The 17606-nt window shown below is 49.4% G+C and overlaps 1 protein-coding gene and 1 long non-coding RNA gene across 2 annotated transcripts in view; one reads left to right on the top strand and one right to left on the bottom strand.

Annotated features, from left to right (window-relative positions):
* LOC141164531 (uncharacterized) overlaps positions 1-11177 on the top strand; it is a 40967-nt gene extending 29790 nt beyond the window's left edge. The window contains exons 2-3 of the long non-coding RNA XR_012250925.1: positions 10731-10796; positions 10930-11177. This is a non-coding gene — a long non-coding RNA (uncharacterized lncRNA). The remainder of the gene's footprint in view (positions 1-10730; positions 10797-10929) is intronic.
* On the bottom strand, positions 9027-12111 carry LOC141164528 (gastrotropin-like). Its single transcript, XM_073649888.1, has 4 exons — positions 11950-12111; positions 11015-11187; positions 10109-10198; positions 9027-9146 (listed from the first exon to the last, which is right to left on the bottom strand). Exons 1-4 carry the CDS (start codon positions 12014-12016, stop codon positions 9093-9095), a joined length of 384 nt encoding a protein of 127 aa, XP_073505989.1. The 5' UTR covers positions 12017-12111; the 3' UTR covers positions 9027-9092.
* Positions 12112-17606: the final 5495 nt, after the last annotated feature.

Here is a 17606-nt window from a genome sequence, read left to right as displayed (position 1 = left end):
GTACCCGGACCAAGTGCTGACGGACCAGGGACCTGCCTTTGAAGCGGAGGTCTTCCAGGAATTCTGCAATCTGTATGGCTGCCGGAAGATAAGGACGACACCCTACCATCCGCAAACTAATGGACTTTGTGAGAAAATGAACCAGGTGGTAATGGATCTTTTAAAAACGTTGCCCCTGGAAGAACGCAGTCTGTGGCCTGAGAAGTTGCCCGATCTGGTGGACCTATACAACCACATCCCGGTAGGTTCCACCAACTGTACCCCGGCTTACCTAATGAGGGCAAGACCTGGTAAGTTACCTGTTGACCTGGAAATGGGAGTCCTGACACCCGAGGACACTTCACCAGAAACAGACTGGGACACCGAGAGGCAGCAGCAGTACCGGAGAGTACAGGAGAGCGTGGAGCGAAGTCTCTGTCAGGCTAGGGAAAGACAAGAGAAAACTTACAACCAGTATGCTCCCGCTGTTCCCCTGGTACCCGGAGAGCAGGTCTTGAAGAGGAAGAGACGGCTCCACAAGTTGGACGACCAGTGGGAAAAGGACCCGTACACCGTACTGCCCTCAAGCCACGAGAACCCGAAGGTTTGTACCATCAGTAAAGACGGAGGGGAAACCACAGCTATTGTATCCCGGGACCACCTGAAGAAGTGTCCCGAACAACTGAGGAACCCTGAAGAGGAACAAGAAGACCATCGACCCGTAGAGGAAAGGGAAGATATGGTTAGTACTGTGCTCGGGGACTTCCCTCGGTCTTGGACTCAAGTCAATGGTGCAGTTGTGGTACCCGTACTCACCTTCCTCCAACCAGCATCCCAAGCACCTACGGAGCAACAGGTAGAGCTGGAAGAACAGCCGGTCCAGGAGGCAGAAGACCCCACACCCGCAGACCAGGAGGATCAACCCTCTGCTTGCAGTGAGCCTGCCATATCCCTAGTGAGCCAAAGAGCCGGTAGACAGCTGCCCAGTTTACCCTTGACAGCTCCTACACCCTGTAGTTCAGGGCTAGGCAGTCAGCTCCGTAGGTCCACTAGGGCCACTAGAGGCCAGTTACCCGCACGGTGGAGGATTTGAAGTGTATAAATTGTTTTCTTTATGTTTACCTGTGTATTGTTGCTTGTGTATAATTTTGTGTTTCCAGTTACTTTTAGGAATCCTTGGTGGATTTACCGGGAATCCTTGTACATAGTTGGAGCGTAACCCAGGATGGACTAGAGACTGTTAAGGACTCGGGGTAGGACAGATCCCTACCTGGTTACATCTCCCTGTTTTGGTGAAATGGACACCTTGCTTTTCTTCAAAGACTGCACCCGGTTACGGACATGCCGTAACCATCTTTATATGTTTTTCTTATTGTATTATTATTGTTTTTATCTTGTTATGTTTTTCTAAAATATGTTTAGTCCCGGAGTACTAAATTTCACTAGGGGGGAATGTGACACCCCAGGGGTCTGGTTGCCACAGTGATAGAGATGTTATGTCTGAGAGCAGGTGGGAGGTCCTTTGGTCAGGGATCCTGTGCATGCCACACCTCCTGCCCAGTCTTGGGAGGGGAAGAACTTCCCCTATATAAACCCGGGGCTGAAGCAGGGTTAGGAGTCAAGGAGAGTAGAGACAAGAAGCAGCATAGGAAGAAACAGCAGAAGCTCAGTGGGAGCAATACTACTACGATTCAGGGGCTGGCAGCTGCAGAGCTCGCCCTGACTGAGAAGATTTCTTACCGGACCCGGAGTCCGAGGCTGTGGGGACTAATTCCTACCCAGCAGCAGAATCCGTCAGGCAGGGGATTTCAGGTCCTCTGGCCAAGAAGCCCGAAGGCACGGTCACACGCGTGGGACCAGCACCGCCATCGTGGAGCGGAAGCCATTAGAAGGCCCCGAGTCACCGGCCATACGGGTGAGCACCACACGGTACACTCAGGGACGTGGGCTACTTATATCCGCTTCTAGCAAGGTAGCCAGAAGAGTACAGTCAGTTTGGGAGGCCTACAACTCCGCCTGGCCAGGGGAGATCCCATCTGCTCAAGGACTGACCAGGCCCCGTTCGCTAGCAAGTACTCCGGGAGGGTCTATCGTTGTTACCAGTAAAGACCCTGAATTACACCGCACCGTCTCTGAGTGGTTCCTGCTACCCCCATCATCCACGTCGGCTGCCCTGAGGCCATACCCCTCCCGTTGGGGGTTATACCATCCCCGCTGCACCATCCATCCACCGGCCTCAGCGGACTGTCCTGTAGCGGCAGCTCCATAAGCTGCATTCAACGGGTGGCGTAGTCGTACTACATCTACTGCCGTCCAGTTTGACTCCCTGGGCACGGACCGGGTCACCGCCACGAGACTACAACCCTCAACAGATCCGGGTAAGCTCCCGCGTGCGCAACGCAGCGCGACACAGGCCCAGGGGCGCGTCATGTGTCTTTCCCAGTAATTTAGGCTAGATGTGAACTGTATGTGTCTCTCCCAGTAATACATGTTGGATTTGAGCTCTATGTGTCTCTCCTAGTAATATATGTTGGGTTTGAGCTCTAGGTGTTTCCCCCAGTAATACATGTTGTATTTGAGCTCTGTGTGTCTCTCCCAGTAATACATGTTGGATGTAAGCTCTGTATGTCTCTCCGAGTAATACATGTTGGGTTTGAGCTCTGTGTGTCTCTCCCAGTAATAAATGTTGGATTTGAGCTTAGTGTGTCTCTTCTAGTCATACATGTTGGATGTAAGCTCTGTATGTCTCTCCAAGTAATACATGTTGGGGTTCAGCTCTGTGTGCTTCTCCCAGAAATACATTTTGGATTTGAGCTTTGTGTGTCTCTCCAATTAATGCAAGCTGAAAGTGAATTCTGTGTGTCTCACCCATTAATATAGCCTGGATGTGAGCGCTTTGTATTTCTTCCAGGCTGAATTTGAGGTTTGAGTATCTCTCTCAGTAACATAGGCTGAATGTGAGGTCTATATGTCTTTCATAATAATACAGGCTAGATGTGAGCTCCGTGTGTTTCTCCAGGTAATACATGTTGGATGTGAGCTCTGTGTGTCTCTCCCAGTAATATAGGTTGAATATGAGCTCTGTGTGTTTCTCCCAGAAATACATGTTGCATTTGAGCTCTGTGTGTCTCTCAAAGTAATACAGGCTGAAAGTGAATAATGTGTGTCTCTCCCATTAATATAAGCTAGACTAGATGGTGGCCCAATTCTAACGCATCGGGTATTCTAGAATATGTATGCAGCAGACCGGGCGCAATCAGCAGAGCGGTGTTTAAATTTGGCGCCCAAATCGCTAATTGGTCGCGGTTGCCGAGGACTGGAGAGCGTGTTTAAATTTGGCGCCAAAATCGGTGATTGGTCGCGGCCGGCAACCACGACCAATCAGCAGAGCGGGGTTTAAATTTGGCGACTATATCGCTGATTGGTCACGGCCGGCAGTCGCGACTAATCAGTAGAGCGGGGTTTAAATTTGGCGCCAATAATGCTGATTGGTCGCGGCCAGCGAACGTGACCAATCAGCAGAGCGGGGTTTAAATTTGGCGCCAATAACGCTGATTGGTTGCGGCCGGCAGTCGCGACCATTCAGCAGAGCGGTGTTTAAATTTGGCGGCAATAATGCTGATTAGTCGCGGCCGGCAATTTGGCGCCAACAATGTTGATTAGTCGCGGCCGGCAACCGCGACCAATCAGCAGAGCGGGGTTTAAATTTGGAGCCAATAATGCTGATTGGTCGCGGCCGGCAACCGCGACCAATCAGCAGAGCTGTGTTTAAATTTGGCGGCAATACTGCTGATTGGTCACGGCCGGCAACCGCGACCAATCGGCAGAGCGGGGTTTAAATTTGGCGCCAATAATGGTGATTAGTCGCGGCCGGCAACTGCGACCAATCAGCAGAGCGTTGTTTAAATTTGGCGCCAATCTCGCTGATTGGTCGTGGCTGACGTCCGCGACCAATCAGCACAGCAGTGTTTAAATGTGGCGCCAAGATTGGTGATTGGTCGGATCCGGAGACCGCGACCAATCAGCGAATCGTATTGGTGAGGACCGGGGAGCGGAATCGTATTGGTGAGGACCGGGGAGCGCCACTGCCTATGCGGCTACTTCCGCTGCGAGAAGCCGGGACATGAGCGACTACTCGCAGCAGAAGTATCCCGACCCGCAGCGCCGCTCCCCAGTCCTCCCTTGACACCCTAGCCGCTGATCTCCCGACACTAGCCGCATGGTGTTACTAAGGTCCGAACATTTGTGTTCAAAATCGCTGATTGGTCGCGGGCGCTGCCCGCGACCAATCACCGATTTGGGTGCCACATTTAAATATCGGCCGCGACCAATCACCGATCTTGGCGCCACATTTAAACACTGCTGTGCTGATTGGTCGCGGACCCTGCCCGTGACCAATCACCGATTTGGGCGCCACATTTAAACACTGCTGTGCTGATTGGTCGCGGACCCTGCCCGCGAACAATCACCGATTTGAGCGCTACATTTAAATGGCGGCCGCGACCAATCACCAATCTTGGCGCAAAAGTTAAACACCGCTGTGCTGATTGGTCGCGGACGCTGCCCGCGACCAATCACCGATTTGGCCGCCACATTTAAACACTGCTGTGCTGATTGGTCGCAGACGCTGCCCGCGACCAATCACCGATTTGGGCGCCACATTTAAATAGCGTCCGCGACTAATCACCGATCTTGCAGACACATTTAAACACCGCTGTGCTGATTGGTCGCGGCCGATATTTAAATGTGGCGCCCAAATCAGTGATTGGTCGTGGGCAGCGGCCGCGACCAATCAGCACAGCGGTGTTTAACTTTTGGGCCAAGATCAGTGATTGGTCGCGGCGAGAGATCGCGACCTATCAGCGAATCGTATTGGTGAGGACCGGGGAGCGGAATCATATTGGTGAGGACCGGGGAGCGGCGCTGCCTGTGCGGCTACTTCCGCTGCGAGAACCCGGGACATGAGCGGGCGCTCGCAGCAGAAGTATCCCGACCCGCAGCGCCGCTCCCCGGTCCTCCCTTGACACCCTAGCCGCATGGACATCAGCGCCACTGCCTGTGCGGCTACTTCCGCTGCGAGAACCCGGGACATGAGCGGGCGCTCGCAGCAGAAGTATCCAGACCCGCAGCGCCGCTCCCCGGTCCTCCCTTCACACCCTAGCCGCATGGAGGTCAGCGCCGCTGCCTGTGCGGCTACTTCTGCTGCGAGAACCCGGGACATGAGCGGGCGCTTGCAGCAGAAGTATCCCGACCCGCAGCGCCGCTCCCCGGTCCTCCCTTGACACCCTAGCCGCATGGAGGTCAGCGTCGCCGGTGGTCGGGAGATGAGCGCCTCGCGCCGGTCATCTCCCGGCTGCATCGCCGCTGAACTCCGTCCCGCCGATGAGCCGCTAACGGCCGCCATTTTTTTTCAGAAATCCCGCGGCGCTGATTGGCCGCTGCCGGACCAATGAGCGACGCGGGATTTCCTGGACAGACAGACAGACGGGATAAGACGATTATATTTATAGATGTGAGCACTTTGTATATCTCTCCCAGTAAAATAGGCTGAATGTGAGCTCTGAGTGTCTCTCCCAATAATATAGTCTAAACTAGATGGTGGCCCGATTCTAACGCATCGGGTATTCTAGAATAGGTATGCGGCCGACCGGGCGCAAGCAGCAGAGCGGTATTTAAATTTGGCGCCAAAATCGCTGATTGGTCGAGGCCGGCAACCGCGACCAATTAGCAAAGCGGTGTTAAAATTTGGCGCCTATATCGCAGATTGGTCACAGCCGGCGGTCGCGACTAATCAGCAGAGCGGAGTTTAAATTTGGCGCCAATAATGCTGATTGGTCGCGGCCAGCGGTCGCAACCAATCAGCAGAGCGTTATTTAAATTTGGCGCCAATAATGGTGATTGGTCACAGCCGCGACTAATCAGCAGAGCGGTGTTTAAATTTGTCGCCAATAATGCTGGTTATTCGTGACCGGTAACCGCGACCAATGAGCAGAGCGGTGTTTAAATATGGCGCCAATATCGCTGATTGGTCACGGCCGGTGGTTGCGACTAATCAGCAGAGCAAGGTTTAAATTTGGTGCCAATACTGCTGATTGGTCGCGGCCGGCGACCGAGACCAATCAGCAGAGCGGTGTTTAAATTTGGCACCAATATTGCTGATTGGTCGCGGCCGGAGACCGCGACTAATCAGCAGAGCGGGGTTTAAATTTGGCGCCAATACTGCTTATTGGTCGCGGACGGCGACCGTGACCAATCAGCAGAGCGGTGTTTCAAATTGGCACCAAAATCGCTGATTGGTCGTTTACATTTGCCGCCCATCTCGCTGATTGGTCGTGGTCGGCCGGCCACCGCGACCAATCAGCAGAGCGGCATTTAAATTTGCCGCCCATCTCGCTCATAGGTCGCGGTGGCCACCGCGACCAATCAGCAGAGCGGTGTTTAAATTTGCCCCCCATCTCGCTGATTGGTCGCGGCCGGCCACCGCGACCAATCAGCGTCGTATTAGTGTGGGCCCGGGAGCGGCGCTGCTTGTGCGGCTCCGTATTAGCGAGGACCGGGGGCGGCGCTGCCTTTGCGGCTCCTTCTGCTGTGAGAAGCCGGGAGATGAGCGGCTGCTCGCAGCAGAAGCATCCCGACCGGCGGCGCCGCTCCCCGGTCCTCCGTTCACACTTGCTGTCGGGAGATCAGCGGGCCAAGCGGCTGATCTTCCGACGTTAGCCGCATGGAGGTTAGCGGCGCCGGTCGGGGTAGTTGTGCTGCTAGCGCCGCTCATCTCCCCGCTGCATCGCCGCTGACCTCCGTCCGCCAAATGAGCCGCTAACGGCCGCCATCTTTTTTCAGAAATCCCGCGGCGCTGATTGGCCGCTGCCGGACCAATGAGCGACGCGGGATTTCCAGGACAGACAGACAGACAGACAGACAGACAGACAGATAGACAGACAGATAGACAGACAGACAGACAGACAGACAGACAGACGGGATAAGACAATTATATAGTAGATGTGAGGTATGTGTGTCTTTCCTAGTAATACAGGCTAGATGTAAGCTATGTGTGTCTCTCTCAAGTAATACATGTTGGGTTGGTTTGAGCTCTGTGTGTTTCTCCCAGAAATACATGTTGGAAATAAGCTCTGTGTGTCTTTCCCAGTAACATAGGCTGAAAGTGAGCTCTGTGTGTCTCTCCAAGTAATATAGACTGAATTTGAATTCTGTGTGTCTCTTCCATTAATATAGGCTGGATGTGAATTCTGTGCGCCTTTCCCAGTAATACATATTAGATACGAGCTCTGTGTGTCTCCAGTAATATAGGATGGAAGTAAGCTATCTGTGTCTCTCCCAGTAAAATAGGTTGAATGTGAGCTCTTTGTGTCTCCTCCAGTAATATAGGCTGGATGTGAGCTTTGTGTGTGTGTCTCCCAGTAATATAGGCTGGATGTGAGCTCTGTGTGTCTCTCCCTGTAATATAGGCTGGATGTGAGCTCTATGTGTCTCCTCCAGTAATATAGGCTGGGTGTGAGCTCTTTGCGTCTCCTCTAGTAATATAGGCTGGATATGAGCTTTGTATGTGTGTCTCCCATTAACATAGGCTGGATGTGAGCTCTGTGTGTCTCTCCCAGTAATATAGGCTGGATGTGAGCTCTGTGTTTCGCTCCTAGTAATACAGGATAAAAGTGAGCTCTTTGTGTCTCGCCAGTTATATAGGCTGAATATAATCTCTGTGTGTCTCTCCACTAATATAGGCTGGAAATGAGCTCTGTGTCTCTCTCCCAGTAATATAGATTGAATGTGAGCTCTTCGTGTCTCCTCCAGTAATATAGGCTGGATGTGAGCTCTTTGTGTCTCCTCCAGTAATATAGGCTGGGTGTGAGCTCTGTGTGTGTCTCCCAGTTATATAGGCTGGATGTGAGCTCTGTGTCTCCCAGTTATATAGGTTGGATGTCAGCTCTGTGTGTTTCTCCAAGTAATATAGGTTGGATGTGAGCTCTATGAGTCTCTCCTAATAACATAGGCTGGATGTGAGCTCTGAGTGTCTCTCCCAGTAATGTAGGCTGGATGTTAGCTCTGTGTTTTTTTCCAGTATTAAAGGCTGGTATGTTTGTATACAGAGCACTGAGGTTTTTAGTAGCTAATATATCATCACAGTTTCTATCCTGCTTCTATCCTGCAATTTCCACTTCCATAGCGCAGAATTCCTCACTAGTAGTCTCTCTAATCAATTAGCTCTACTCTTTGACCACTTTCAGATAGCTAGAAGCTGAGGCCATTATAGAGCCTGTAGTACAGCTGAATATATAATGGTCTCAGGTTATAGAGTCTGTAGTACAGCTGAAATACCAGGAGCTCTTAAAAGGGTTGTTTAAGATTTTTCAAGTGTCTAAAAAACATGGGGATGCTTCAAAATAACCTATACTCAACTGGTATATTCATGACATTCTGATTACACTCAGGTGACTACTCCAGCCAATCATTGGATTCAGTGGTCATGTCCTGATCATGCTACCATTACTGTCAAGGCCATTGATCGGCTGCTTTGGTTACCTGAAGATAATTAGAATATCATCATGCAGAATAGGTGGAAACTCCGGAGTGACTATGCCTGATTATCAGCCATTTTACTGGGTTAGTATAATTTTATTTTTTATTTTAATACAGCCTTGCTTTCTGGCCATTTTAACAAGTTATGGACAACCCCTTTAAGCCAGGCAAACACATCATTTACTTTTTATATCTAGGCAGGTAATGTAGTCCAATTAGAGCTGAATTTAACAATCTAAGTGCTGACATATGGCACCTCAATACTGTATGGTCTAAACTAGTTATCGTCCCCTTGAAACAATGGCCTTCGTCTATCTAAACTATCTATAAGAAAAACTGTGTTTCCCATAGCAACCAATCACAGCGCAGGTTTCATTTTTTAAACAGCACTGGGAAAATAAAAGCTGAGCTCTGATTGGTTGCTATGGGAAACAAAGTTTTACAGAGCTATACCACAGCCCTGTAATGAGGCCTAAACATAGTAATGTGCAGCGAGATAAATACAGAAGTCATTCATTAATAAAATGGTTTATTTGCTTTTAAAAAATGGCTCCTCAGACACATTGGGCTCCACCACTTTATGCCACCTTCTTGCTAATTCTCTTAAATGTAAGTCCTCCAGCAACTGATGTCTACGAGGGAAAAAAAAAATAAAAATTAAGTTAATAGGCTCTGAGTAATATACTTTACATTTCAATACCATATACAACTTACAAGATATCTGCTTGCTATAAGTGAATGAAGAGGAATTAAAGTTGAAGGGGTATCCCCATCTCCAAGATCCTATCTCAATATGTAGTAGGTGTAATAATGATCATATTAGTAAATGTAGTATAGTTCTTCTGATTCGCTATGTCGCTTACCCCGTGTGCAGGGCATTGCAAAAGCTTAGGTATCCATGGTTACAACCACTAACTAACCATCTGTCACTAGATGAGTGGTCGTAACCATGGACACCTAAGCTACAGCAATGTCCTGCACACAAGGTAAGAGACATAGCCAATCAGAAGAACTATAGTACATTTCTAATTGGAGGTATTTGTTAATGTTATTATTATTATAACTACTACATATTGGGATAGGATCTTGGAGATGGGAATACCCTTTTTCGGCCATGAAATGTCCGATTTCAGACTGCAGATCCTTTTGTTAAATGTCCGATTTCAGACTGCAGATCCTTTTGTTAAATGTCCGATTTCAGACTGCAGATCCTTTTGTTCTCCCCCGTAGATAAGCTGTGTCGAGAGATGTCTCATGGAGAACACATGAACGCAAGGCCGAGTGAGTGCTCCTGTGTATGGGAGAGACGGCCAAGATGGCTGCCCAGCGGAACGAGCAACCAAAGCTCCATTTAGCCGACAGCCATCTCATGTGTACTGCTGGCTTAAGGCACGAAACTCCCTATGGGTGGGTGTTCCCATTAATATTGTCATGAGGTTATCTCATTTATGATGCACCCAACCATATATCATTTATTGTCTGTGACAACAGCCATCTGGTAGTCATTACATATCGGAAAAAAAATGATAAGATATCACCATGTCTGGGGATAGATAAGAGATACGATGTCGAATGTTATCTACCGTAGCCTTACCTCCACTAATTTCCCTCCAACAATCTCCGAAGAGTGACTGTACTTGGGGAAGTCCACAACCAGTTTACCACCTTCCTGTCGAACAGTTGCCTAAATTGAAAATGTTTCTTTTTAGTTTCCCAGACTTGATAAACAACATCAAGAATAGACAAATAAATATAATAAATATGCTAACTATAGATACACCTTGACTTTCTTAGGTCCTAGTGCAAAATTTATAGAAAGGCCCCCTCCTACCATGTGCCATATGTAATAATGGTGTCTTTTTTATGTGGCAGATGGGCCTTTCGACCCCATGGGGTGCAATGCCCTGGGTCAGTTTACTACCTGTGTAAACTCTATGGATAAGCCCATCTGGACAACCTTTGTCCCATAAAGGTATTAAGAGCTGATCGAGTGGGTTGTGAAAACTGAATCACATCCGAGAGTGGGTACAATGAACACTTCACTTTCTCGAGAACTCAACAACACCCACTTTTCAAGAAGGTTGTCTAGTTGGGACAACAGCTTTACAATTCCCATACTGTATATAGCATGAATATAATGCAAACATAAAAAAATGATACTTGTATTAAATTGAAAAGTTGAAAAGTGATCCTCAACTTTTTGTTGTACTATATAGACAACCCTGGAAGTGATTCCTTCTCAATTGGGATGACCCATACTCCAACCTCGAGTGCATGAAAAGGTAAATTATTCTTAGCCAGTTCAACATTTTTATTGTAGTTTGTTAACTTTGGTATTTTTGAGAAGCTAAAGACCATTCAACCACATACATTTGATTGCTCCTGTTTTTTTTTTTTTGCACATCCCTTGACTAGGTTTATGAGGTTGAAAAATTATTCTCTATCAGTCCTTCAAGAACTCAGTCAAGAACTAATTCAAACCCAACCATTGTTGACTTACCTTAAACTTCTTGCCACCCATTGTTTCTAGATCTGACTCTTGGTCAACGCTGAATTTATTGGTGAGTGTAAATCCTGGATAGATCTGTGACCATGTAAAGTCATTTCCATTTTGGACAACTTCTGCAGTGTAATTATAATTTCTTCCTTTTTCAATTTGCTCATCGGGAATTCCTATCACAAAAATAATTCAAATATTTAAATAAGTGTTACAAACTCTCCCGTCAGACCCTCAGAACTAGCAATAGACAATGCAACACAGAGACTATAGAAGGCAAACGGTGAAAAATTTGTGATTAAACCCAATAGCAAAAATTATTTTTGCCTTTAAGTTAAAAAAAAATCCCTAAAGGTGGGCGATCCCATTGGGTAAACCACTTTAATGCAATACAATATCCATAAGAAGGATTAATGTCACTAGAGGGGATGCACAAAATGTTATGCTTTACAAGTCGAAGAAGAAATGTTTTTTTAAGCAATGGGTTGATGGCATCAATTCTAAATTTCTCATTCTCATAGCCCCTGCTAAATGGTGTGGGGGTTTAATACATTTCTTTGAAAAAATGAAAAGATTGGAGGACACGTTTGAAAGGAAATGAATCGACATGTTAGAAGATCTCCTTTTCATTGATTGCAAATTTGGCCACCATAGATGGTTCCATCATCAACCTATCTGTTGAATTGGACATAAACAATGACAGTAGCTTTGACCAAAATTGACCAAACAATTTAAGAACAAGATTGGGTTTTCAGAGAAGCCCAATGCTATCTCTGTCTATTAAACACAGTTTTGGGTGGCCATCTAAAAGAGGTTTCACACTTACCTGTAGATATACATGTGTTGTAATTTGGCCATTATGGGATATTTTCCAGGACAGGTACCAAAACATCATAAAAAAAAGTGTAACAGTAATAAATATATCTGTGATAACTCACCAATGAGTTTCATGAAGGCATCATAGTTCTCCTGGGATTCCACCTCATATTTTCCAGAGAAAGCCATGGTGATGTGACTGCTGCAGGTACAGACCTTAGAATGGACCCAACAGAAAGTTCTGAAGGGCTCGAGATTCCTCCTTATATTCCTAATACTCTGTGGCCCTGCCTTCACAAGGATCTTCTGACATCACCCATTTGTGTAATCTGATAAATGAGTGTTATTGACCTCTAGGTAAGAGTGAGGTTCGAAAGGCTGTAAAACAATCAACTAAGGAGGCAGTGGAATTTTACTGTCTTATGTATATTTGATTACTGTGGTTATAATTTATCCAACTAGACAGAAATGATGTTTAGTTTTCATACATTTTGTGCAATGGAGACAAACAGATGAATTTTTTATTTTAGAAAACCCATTTACTTTATTACATTATTCTAGGGACCCAGAGTGGAGAGCGGTTACAAAGAGCGTCTCTTGCTCTGGAGGACCCACCCTGTCCTGAATTACATAGACAATCTATTAATTTGAATGATCTTATGTATTACTTAACTTCTGCTGTGGTGGCGCCGTAAGAAAATGTTATCCTTAAGGACTCAAAAAGCAATAGATAGCTGTCAGTCGAATGATGGTTTGGCCGATCGTTCGGCCGGCAACTATCTCTCTTAACTCCTCCATACTTTGCAAGGCACTCCTATGCTCTCTACGAGAGAGCCACTATCAGACTCCACCATCAGTGGCTTATCCCACTGACAACAAAGGGATCCAATAAGCCAAATTTTTATCTACCCTAACATCTAGGGTTTGACGGAGGTTAGTCTGATGTGTTTGTTGGCCTTTAATGTCAGTGTTCCCCACCAACTAGAGCTGATCACTGGGGGGTTCCAAACTTTGGATCATCTTCTTGTCAAAATTATCAGCTAATTATTTGTCCAAATTGAAGAACCCTTTTCAAGGGTTCACACTAGATTTTGCTTTTTCTGTGTGCCTATTGTGTAGTTTGGGTCACACTTATGAAGGTATCAAAAGTTAAGGACTGAAGTCTAAGGCTGTGTGCCCACGTAGCATTTTTCAAGCGTATATGCTGCGGAATTTCCGCAGCGTAAACGCTTGAAAAACGCATGTAGATCCGCACCCCATGGTCCCCAATGGCATTCCGCAATGTCAATGCCCATGCTGCGGATTTTTACGCAGCGTATATGCTGCAGTCAAAAATCCGCAGCATGTTCATTAATTTTGCGGAAGCGCAGCGGAATCAATGTGCGGATGGTACCCAAGTCTGGAGGAGAGGAGACTCTCCTCCAGACCTGGGTACCAAAGAACCTGTAAAAAAAAGAATAAAATAAAGTTTATACTTATCTTCTGATGTTTTCCCTCCGTCGCGCTGTTGTCTGAAGGACCTGCCACGTCATTGAGTCATGTGACCCACCACATGACTCAATGACGTCACCGCAGGTCCTGCACACAACAGCGTGAGCCGCTCAAGACTCCGGACGGGGCAGAGAATGCATCAGAAGGTGAGTATAAAGTTTATTTTTTTATTTTTTACCATTCTGAACAAGTTGTCAAGCACTTTTCCAAGTGATGCTTGGAGAAGTGCTTGATAACCCGCATGCGGAAATGCATGCAAAGACGCCTCACAAACGCTTCTACCTGGCGGGAAAACCGCATGTAATATCCGCATGCGATTTTCCCGCCAGGGAGAAGCGTAAAAAATATGCTTCAGGTCCGCAACGTGGGCACATAGCCTAAGAAAGTGCCTGAAAATAAGCCGCTCACAGGGTGTCCCAACTATGGATAAAGAGTAATCCATAGAAGAACCTAGCAGTAAGTGTTCATTTCTACAACAGTCACTGTGGCACCATAGAGAAAACTAAGTATTGCACTGTTCTTATTAAAACCAATATCTGGTCCTACACCATTGTACCAGGTTGTCCACCATTGTCCACCATACTGGAAAGTAATGGATGAAGATACGATGCAGAGCAAATCAAATGTAGATGTAGCACCCCGAGGACTCGGCTGCTACAGGGGTATTGCACCTCAAACCAGAGGTGTGGTATTCCACTCCCGGGTAAGGATGGAGTGTGGGACTGAGCTCAGTTAGCTGCATGCACTACACTCATCCCATTTCTGGGGGACAGAACAACGGTACTCCCACTAGGTAGATGTGCAGGTACGACAGCGTCTGTCCCTGGCTGGAGTGGGAGGGGGGGAGGAACATCCCAGTAGTGTAGGAGCAGTCAGGGGAGGGACTCTGGGCATAGGAAGGAGCCCATTGGGTGCTAGTCACCTGGGCTCGGGTGTCAGAGGGAGTATAAGAGGTGGGCACCATCTTGAGACAGAGTGTTGAGCCTGGGGAGAAGCTGAGGGAGAGTTCAGCCAGAGAGGGCTGACAGGGAGCTGTGGCTCCGGCTGGGCCCAGCTCCAGGGCCAGGCCTGAAGCGCAGAGAAAGAGGAAGAAGAACTAAGACCCAGTGAAAGGCCCAGAGACGCAAGCAGAGGGAACCCTGAGATCCCACAAGTGAACTAAGACGGGTGAAGGGTTGGCAGAAAAGGGTACCGGATCCCAAACTGGCAGAGGCTAATCATCCTTAGCCAGGAACCGGAGGTCGTGGATAAGCTTTGGCGCGACCCCTCACCATATCAACCCGGAAGGCATACCACGCATAGGGTCAGGGAAGCCGAGAAAGGTTTCGCCACCAAAAGGCCCGAGGGAGCCGGACATAGGTGGGTCATTGGTGAGGACGGCCAGTAGGAAGGAAGAGAGGGGAGCTCAGGACCACGCTCCGGAACTGCCTGGGAGTTGGCCGAGTCCCGCACCTGGTGGACGCAGCACGGCTCGGGTGGTCACTCTTGGCCGAAGTGACCGGAGCAACACCTGTGAGTAAAAGCCTTGAAACTGCACCACACGTCTCTGAGCTTCCTTGCTGCACCATCACTACCACTATCATCCTCATCTGCTGCCCTGAGGCCATACCCCTCCCGTTGGGGGTTATACCATCTACGCTGCATAACCATATCACCGGCCTCAGCGGTCTGCCCTGCAGCGGCGGCCTCATAGCCGCAATCAACGGGTGGCATAGTCGAACATTTCTAACATCTACTGCTAAACGCTGCCACTCAGTTTGACTCCCTGGGCACGGATCGGGTCACCGCCACGAGACTACTACCCCCATCTGATCCGGATCCGGGTAAGCTTCACCGTGCGCGCGATGCCGCGCGACGCAGCAGGCCCAGGGGCGCGTCACCTTTGGCGTAGTCGGCAGGATCTCGTGCCCGCAACCACCGGGTACTGCGTGCCTGAAAAAGACTGTTAAACTTACCTGTGGTGAAGATTCCCGCCATCCGGCGCCATCTTCTGCCTTCTTCCCGCCATCCGTGAAGTTTTCCCGCCATCCGGCGCCATCTTCTGCCTTCTTCCCGCCATCCGTGGAGTTTTCCCGCCGTTGGACGCCATCTTGAAGACGCCGCGCGGGAAGAAGAGGGGCGTGGACTCTGAAAGCGCGCGAGAACTGAAGCCCCGCCTCACGTCAGGACGTTGCGTAAGGTCCTGGAAGGAGCCCAGCAGACGCCGACGTCACAGGAGCGCGACGGAAGGTCCTCAACCCTGACGATCCACTGCGGAGCCGCGGCCTACGGAAGAGGATCAGCGCAAGGTAGGCCACGGTCCACTAGGGGGGAGGAGGATGTCGGATACGGAGGAGAGCTTCACTGCCACAGCCAACCGCAACGAGGAGCATGTCCGCCTCTGAGGATAGTGCAGGAGGGACGAAGGCCGGAGACGACGCCGCGGAGGGAGCTGCAAGGATGGAAGCAGGTAATGGGGACGTCATTACCCCGAGCCCAGTAGCCGTAAGCCTGCCCCAGCTCCCCGTCGCAGAGCCCGAAGTCCTACTCACCGTGCCCGTTGCCGCGCCGCCACTGCTCCCAACTAGGCCTCAAGCGGCAGGAGCCGCGGTCACACCCCCTTCCGCGCCACGCCCCTTGACCCTGAGCGCGGCGAAACAGGAAGTGCCACCGGCCTGGTCGCAAGGCCTAGTGAACCAGGGCGCCGCTGCTCCAACAGCGCCCTCTACCTCCAAAGCGCCCCCGGCCTGGTCGCAAGGCCTGGTGAACCCGGGCGCCGCTGCCCCTCCAGCGCCCTCTGCCTCAATGGTGCCATCCCTATTACAGAACAGAATTCCCCCGGCTTGGTCGCAAGGCCGAGTACCCCCGGGCGCTGCCGCCCCTACGGCGCCCTCTACCTCCACAGTGCCACCCCTGGGCGCAGATCTTTTCGCACAACATACCAGCCCGGACGGGCACCGCGGACGTGATCTCTATCCGGGTGATGTGGTCACCTTCACCCGGCATCAGTGTGCCAAGGGACCGTACGCCCTTCACGTGCACCGGCTGACTGAGGAGGAGTTACAGTGGGAGGAAGATCAAGAGGACCCGGACGGGTCTGAAGACTATCCTCAGGAGGAGACAAGGAGAAGACACCGCTACTGAAGGGAAGTAGCCCAAATAAAGTACTGTAAATAGTTACCCGTAAGGGTACTTGACATGCTGCTAATCAGAGTGTGGTCCCCGTTGGGACTAGTGTGGAACTGTTTAAAGGAACTGTTTCCTGTGTGCCCCTATCCCTTACCAGGCTGAGGACTGTGAGCAGCCATTCCCCTATTCCCCACTGGCCGAGGACTGAGAGCGGCCATACCCTGTAAATAGTTGCGCTTCCTAAAGCGCCCCCTTCTGGTTTTATAAAGAACTGTTTTTCTACTAGTGACTGTTGCACTTTACCCGGTCACAAGTTGCACCGTGGCCGGAGGAACAAGAATGCTTTATATGGAAAAGTTTTATATCAAAAGTTTATGCTGCTAAGATAGTAATCTAAAAAGTTACCTGTAATGTTATATCTTCCGATAATGTTTTTATAATGTTTTACATGTTAGTGTATATTTTAAAAAAAAAATAAAAATTTTGTATGTTTTGTTTTATTCTTTTACAGCCCGAGGACGTGCTGTGATTTACCAGGGGGGAATGTAGCACCCCGAGGACTCGGCTGCTACAGGGGTATTGCACCTCAAACCAGAGGTGTGGTATTCCACTCCCGGGTAAGGATGGAGTGTGGGACTGAGCTCAGTTAGCTACATGCACTACACTCATCCCATTTCCGGGGGACAGAACAACGGTACTCCCACTAGGTAGATGTGCAGGTACGACAGCGTCTGTCCCTGGCTGGAGTGGGAGGGGGGGAGGAACATCCCAGTAGTGTAGGAGCAGTCAGGGGAGGGACTCTGGGCATAGGAAGGAGCCCATTGGGTGCTAGTCACCTGGGCTCGGGTGTCAGAGGGAGTATAAGAGGTGGGCACCATCTTGAGACAGAGTGTTGAGCCTGGGGAGAAGCTGAGGGAGAGTTCAGCCAGAGAGGGCTGACAGGGAACTGTGGCTCCGGCTGGGCCCAGCTCCAGGGCCAGGCCTGAAGCGCAGAGAAAGAGGAAGAAGAACTAAGACCCAGTGAAAGGCCCAGAGACGCAAGCAGAGGGAACCCTGAGATCCCACAAGTGAACTAAGACGGGTGAAGGGTTGGCAGAAAAGGGTACCGGATCCCAAACTGGCAGAGGCTAATCATCCTTAGCCAGGAACCGGAGGTCGTGGATAAGCTTTGGCGCGACCC

Source organism: Phyllobates terribilis, unplaced genomic scaffold, assembly GCF_046119375.1.
Source record: "Phyllobates terribilis strain yellow unplaced genomic scaffold, ASM4611937v1 Scaffold_10__3_contigs__length_209671492, whole genome shotgun sequence".
Taxonomy (NCBI): Eukaryota; Metazoa; Chordata; class Amphibia; order Anura; family Dendrobatidae; genus Phyllobates; species Phyllobates terribilis.
Note: the sequence above shows the minus strand (reverse complement) of the source record. Positions and strands in the feature narration are given on the sequence as shown.

Coding starts and splice junctions, on each gene's coding strand:
- LOC141164528 (XM_073649888.1), bottom strand. CDS start 12,016: ATGGCTTTCTCTGGAAAATATGAGGTGGAATCCCAGGAGAACTATGAT. Junction 10,199..11,014: donor TGGGTGGCAAGAAGTTTAAG/GTAAGTCAACAA, acceptor TTTTCAATTTAG/GCAACTGTTCGACAGGAAGG. Junction 9,147..10,108: donor TTGGAGGGAAATTAGTGGAG/GTAAGGCTACGG, acceptor TTTCCCTCGTAG/ACATCAGTTGCTGGAGGACT.